The sequence below is a fragment of the Lygodium microphyllum genome, chromosome 15 (genome assembly GCF_053477565.2).
Source record: "Lygodium microphyllum isolate KBCC chromosome 15, Lygodium_microphyllum_v1.1.10, whole genome shotgun sequence".
NCBI lineage: Eukaryota > Viridiplantae > Streptophyta > Polypodiopsida > Schizaeales > Lygodiaceae > Lygodium > Lygodium microphyllum.
In genome coordinates, this window is record NC_141149.1 from 100,267,190 (window position 1) to 100,273,511 (window position 6,322).

A 6,322-nucleotide genomic window follows, 5' to 3' on the forward strand; every position below is an offset into this window, starting at 1 on the left:
TATCCATTTTCAGCCTTCTTTTAACGCCTTTCAAAGACCTTAAAGACATAACTAGAATCCACATAGTCAAGTGGGTGGTGCTTTGATAAGTAATCAGATCAAGATTCAACATTCAATCGACCATTAAGTTACATCATTCAAATGGTCAAGTGTGCAACTGCATTTGCATCTTCGAGCAATAAATATATAACAACAACAAAAGGAAGAAAATATGGTGTCAAACAATACACATACTTAATTGAAACTTGATGCAATTCTCAACAATACTACGACTCACGCTACTCTTAATTATTGAGAATAACCCCTATTACCAAGTTGTGCAAAAGGAGTGTACGACAAGTCAAAGCAACAAAAGAGTCTTATGTTATCATTCTCTTAAGATTGAATCAATCAATGCCTTTAGAAGTATCTACTCCAAGATCTTCTTATTGTAAATAAACTCAAAATGGAGTGTCCAAATGGAACCCCATCTCTTGACCATGCATTCTTGCACATATCCAAGCCATGATAAGATAATGACAGCCTTCAAGGCAAAAATAACTTGCATCATCAAATCCTCTGATGATGAGGTTGAGAAGTTTAAGCTAATAATCTCTAGGCAGAGAGAGCCTTCAATCTAACAATGCAAAATTCGTAAGAGTAGAGTCACCTTATAGCTTACCATTACTCCTCTTAATATTATTATACTTTCTTGCTCCCAAAAATTTTTGCACTTTTGTTGACACAAATGCCAAAATATCTTGTGAAATCCAGACAATGGTTTCTAAGAGGAATGAAGCAAGATAAGTGAGACAAGAAAGGCTCCTTCTCTCCAATGATTATCATCTACCTTGCTCTCACTCAAACTCACTTTATTTTAACCCACAAGCACATACAAATAGAGAAGAAGAGCTCCAAAGTCAAATTTGTAGTGACCATAAAAGTAAGTATTCTCACCACTAAAAAAACTCAATTCTTAAGTTTTCACATGAATTTGATTGCCCATCTCCTTACTAATTAGATATGGGCCTCTTCATGATTTTTGGTTCAAATAAAGTGTTTTACAAGCTATTTACAAGGCCCAAGACTACAAGCTACAAATTACTAACTTTGAACTACAAGGTTCTTCTCAATCGATCCTTTTGTAGTATGCCCATCGATATGTGCTTGTCAAACTACTTCATCGGTGCATCTCATATTTCCCACCTTGTTGTTTTGCCTTATGTTGTTTGCCTTAAATACTAAAAATAAACATCTCTTGAAGCTCTACTAGTTGGCTTAGTTGGTGGCATCAAAAGTTCAACCCAATGTTTCTTTATTCTACACGTGCCTTTAGTATGATTTCTTCATAATCTTGCATCCTTCGACAAAACAAAGTCTATTTGTGTTGATAAGGTGATAGTGGTTTTAGTCTAGAGAGGAAACCTCACTATCATATGAATGGCCATGAGGACAAACCTCTCAAAGTCCAAAATTGGAGTTGCCCAACAAGGGGAATAAAAGAGAAAAAGATTACTTGTGTAACTAAGCCGTTTATTACATCTTAGAATGTACTGTTAGCTAGCTTTTTGGGCCAATTGTGTAGCATCAAGATTTGGACCAACCTATCATTGATGATAAATCAAATGAAATGTAAGACAAGAAGAGAACAATGAATGGAAATGTCTTTTTAATACAAAAACAAGGTTAATGTAAGAAACTAGTCACTAGCCATACATAAATCAACAATTGCAAGGTTGCTTGTGCATATAGCACATTGAAAAGGAGAAAAACCTCATGATTGGAAACCAAATGAAACTAATAGAGGTAGGTTTTGATATTTGCATACATTTAGAGGACCTCCCTATAAGGAATATCTCATAAGATGCTAATGCTATCCGAGAGCTAGGGACTGACAAGCACCCTTATCATAAGGGCATTTTGAAGGAGATAACATGTCATCAAGATGTGGATATGAAAGGAACCATTACTGGATGAGGCAACTCAATGGAATCAATGCAAAAAACATGTTCCACTAAAATTTGCAAAAAATTTAAGACAATACCAAGTGAAAGTAAGAGGTTCACCATCGTGTTCATGTGTATTCCATGAGGCATGTTAGTAATAAAAGGCTCATCTCCCTCATGCACATTTGGATGTTGTGTAAACCATAGTACATACAGGCATCAAATGTAAAGGAGAAAATAATTTTTTTAAAGAACAATGTATGTAACATATATACAATTATTTTCCACATCCACTTAGCTTTTCTCCATTGTAATGCACTTCTAGCCACTTATGTCTCATGGAATAAGAGACATTGCAAATAACAATGTTCAACATATGTATTGCTTTGGAGTGTATGCTCCTCTTTGCACATGTGAATCTATGTTAAACAAATAGTCCGATCCTTGCGTAAAACACTTGATTTATTCACATGCATAGATCAATGTTGGATGCTAAATCCAATCCTTGTTCTAGCAAACATACCTCATTTACATAGTCTAGTTCTAGCATAGAATGTATTTGCTCAAGCATGTATTGTCCTTGTGTACATGTGTATAATGTAATCCTACAAATGTTTAGTTTAGTCCATGTAGCTATTTAATCTCTACTCTATATAATTGAACTAGCAATATTTAGTTCTTATCTCACTCATTTGTGCTCTCCCCATATACAACCCCTAAAACTTCTAATCTTTTGTCAAGAGCTTGCTCATTTCAAAAAAATGTAACAATGGTTATAACACACTAAAATTGAAGCACAAATATAAAATTCATATTATGCTAGTAAAGGCACATCCATCTAGTTCTCAAAATTACATGGTGTCCAACATCACACAACCGTATTTACTAAACGGTATAAGCTACATAGTATTAAGTTATCCTAGCCACACTTTGGTCAAACATGGATGTAGTCACAAAATACAAGCACAAATTGTCCCCTCAAATTGTGAGAAGACTCCACAAGACTAGCTATGTTGTCAGTTACAAGGACATGAGGGACTTTTAATGTGCTCCCGCAAGGGATGCTCAACGTTTGCAATAAACATCTAAAACTAGAGGCTGTTTTCTGAGGCTTTGAATGGCATTGGATAAAATCATGACTAAGATGGAGTACTTCTATCATTTTCAAACCTCCTCCATAAATTTTGGAGGTCATTCTCCAATTTTTACAACTCATTTCCACTAAACATTGCCAGTTTTTCATGAACAATGAGGGTGCCTCTTGATCACACCTCTAAGTGCACTTGATTTGTGGAAATTGTAATGACATTGTCATCCACTAACCATCACTAGTCAAACAAATTGGAGATTAGATTCAAGTTCTACCTCAATTCATCATCTCTTGGATATGTTATTTGAATAATCATGCTTCAAATATAGTTTTTGATATACGAGATAAATGTGATCCTCAAATTGTGTAAATCCTTGGCACAATGTTAAAAAAAACAAGTTTCAAAAACCTTCAATTTGGAAACTTCTAGGTTCCTTTCAAAGAATATAACCAAATTGGGGGCTCAATCTTATCAATTCAAAAACCTTCTCATGAAACTTTCTAGGTTCCTTTCCAAGAATATAACCTAATCTTATCAGTTTGAAAACCTTCTCCTAAAAATTTAGGTGTGTTTCCAATTTTTGTGAATCCACTTGACACTAAACCTCAGCTATTGTTGAGCATTCCCTATATGGTTCTCTCTTGTAGACAAACACATCATTTCAAATCTTCTACCAAATTTGATCCGACTTCCTTTCTTGACATTTCCCCACTAAGCCTTAAATGGGAAAACCAATTCCCTGCTCCTATAAATCCACATTGCATTAAGCTTTAAAGGTCTTCACTTTCCAATTAACCTGCCTGTTAGTATACTGACACTATTCTGAGAGAGAGGCTACCTGCTGGCATATGTACATGGTAGCTGTATAAACATGGCAGGGTTTCAGCTGTTTCCTTTTTTATATCGAAGATGATCATTACAATTACATATATTTGGTTGGTATAGTCTAGACCATTACAATTGCATATATTTGGTTGGTATAGTCTAGACGCTCCATGGTTGCTATGTGTATGCACATATCAGCCGACATTAAGGCACCCATCTCACAGAATGATGACAACCAGTCCCAGTGACTGCAGATGAAACCCATGGATCTGCTTCCACCCAATAATCAGCGAGGGGTCTGTGCTCAAGCATTTGGTCATGTTCATAGACGATATCAGGGACTTCAAGCTGTCCCTTCCTGACATATTGCCATAGAAATTCCAGACGACTGATGTAATTCACTTTGTCATACAGCCTGTACGATCAGCCAAATCAACTTAGCAGTATGCTGAAAAAGCATCATGTGTCAAGATTGGCTGACATTGTGACAGAGATAAATCATGCACTTTCCAAGAGCAGACTATACTGATGAACACAAGTCCACACACATCATCTTCCCATGTGGAAAAAGGGGCTCTTTTCCCTTGTTTTCGCCTTTAGTGTTCAACATCATGAGCTTTTGCAAGGGAGGGACAGCATACCTAGCTAGGTGCAGTTGGGGGAAGGGGGGCTGTGAACCACTAGATATGTGGTCCCTCCTACCCCCAACTGCACATAGCTAGGCATGCAGTCCCTTCCTTGCATGTTGTCATAATTCACAATGTGAGAATTCGTCTAAAACTTCTTGTGACAGTCGCAAAATGATCCAAAAAGGCTCATGCATACCAGCAGATACCTATGATGCACCATTCATGACACTTGTATGCATGTCCTCAGACTCATGCAGCTACATCCATCACATTCTGAGAAGGGCCAAAAAAAGTAATGGTAGTGACATTGTAGACTTTACCCGTCGCTGAACAAGAAACGGCCGATGGTCCCCATAACAGTTCTTGACAACAGGCCTGGATGAACAAAATATATCACTTCCAACCTGGATCTGCACGACTGCGGCAATGCTTCATAGATCCCGCGCAATGTAAATATGCCAGGGCAGTTTTCAGCTCTAATCGCACGGCTGTGAAAATATACAATACAATAGCTTTCATCTGCAATTTCCCTGGAGATCTTTTGGATGAGGTAGTTTCTCAATCTTGCAGGATCAATAATGGGAGCTGCATACTGAGACAATGTCAGCTGAATGTCCAAGGAATAATGTCAAATATTTGTATTTCATAACAGGAAAATGAGAATTCTCTGCATGTCAGCTGAATGTCCAAGAAAAAAATGTGAAGGTTTTAAATTTCATAACAGAAAAAGGAGAATTTTCTGCTTGTATTTACTGAAGGAGGAAGTAAAAGGACAAATTCAAGTGACATTGAATCTTTACCTTTCTCCAAGCTAAGACATTCATCTACATGCATGCCACACAGGATGAATTTCCCACCAATCCCCCATTCTTATTTGTAAAATCCTGCTACAACAGGCAAGATCGCGTTTTCGCCTTTTTCAAAACTCGGAGGCAGAAAGAGAATGGGTTATAATTCTTGATTCCCAGAGAGAAAATCCTTCTAACCTTCAAATTTCTCTATAGATTTCTGCATTCCCTCAAATAATCCTACAATCCCCTACAATCGTCTGTAGACAAAATTCAGGCATAAATCCCTGTAATCCCCTACGATTATCTGTCGGAAAATTTGAATTTCTTATCAGACTTGATCCATGGAATTTGTGCATCGAAAACACTGAATGCACACATACAACACAAAGAATCATGGCCAGCCTGTGCAGAGAAAATGATTATCAGAAGGTCCACCTGGGAAGAATTTGCCCACAATTCTCAGAATCCGCCGTCCCTTCTTGTCGATGCCCTCGGTGCTGAGGAACTGGAGCTGCTCGAGGTCCAAGAAATCGTCCTGCGGGGCCATCTGCCCATCGGCGCAGTCGTCTTCTTCTGAGCTCCAAGGGGAATCAAACGACGAGCCAGCAGAGGAGGACTGCATGCTGGTCTCGTCCAATGAGTCATGGTGTAGGGACGCCATAATATGCGCAGGCTACACCATGGAGATGGCCTCTCTCTCTCTCTCTCTCTCTGTCTGTGAGAGAAAGGCGTAGGAAATTGGGATATAGATAGGGACAGACAGGGCCTGTCTTATCATCTGTCTATTGTAAGAAAGAGGACATGCGTGCATAATTGATGTGCAGCTTGTGCTTACTGATTGATGGACAGTGGACTGTGGATGACGTGATGGAGTGGAATCTGCCAGTTGTAGAGGTGGCGTCACATGGAGTTTGCTTGAAGAGCGCCTTCACATAAGTAGACTCTTGCCTCGTTGAGCACCGGGGTCCGGGCCGCTCCCATCAACATTCTCATTCATGCGCACGATGCTAGACAACGCTTCTATCTATAGGCATCGCTTCACATGAGAGAAATCTAGCCTA

The 6,322-nt window shown here is 38.5% G+C and overlaps 1 protein-coding gene across 1 annotated transcript; it reads right to left on the minus strand.

The window, feature by feature from the left end:
• Positions 1–3,759: 3,759 nt before the first annotated feature.
• LOC148024823 (uncharacterized) lies at positions 3,760–6,041 on the minus strand. The gene is made up of 3 exons (XM_087694472.1): positions 5,697–6,041; positions 4,791–5,055; positions 3,760–4,256 (listed from the first exon to the last, which is right to left on the minus strand). Exons 1-3 carry the CDS (start codon positions 5,920–5,922, stop codon positions 4,046–4,048), a joined length of 702 nt encoding a protein of 233 aa, XP_087550598.1. The 5' UTR covers positions 5,923–6,041; the 3' UTR covers positions 3,760–4,045.
• Between the last annotated feature and the right edge of the window lie 281 nt (positions 6,042–6,322).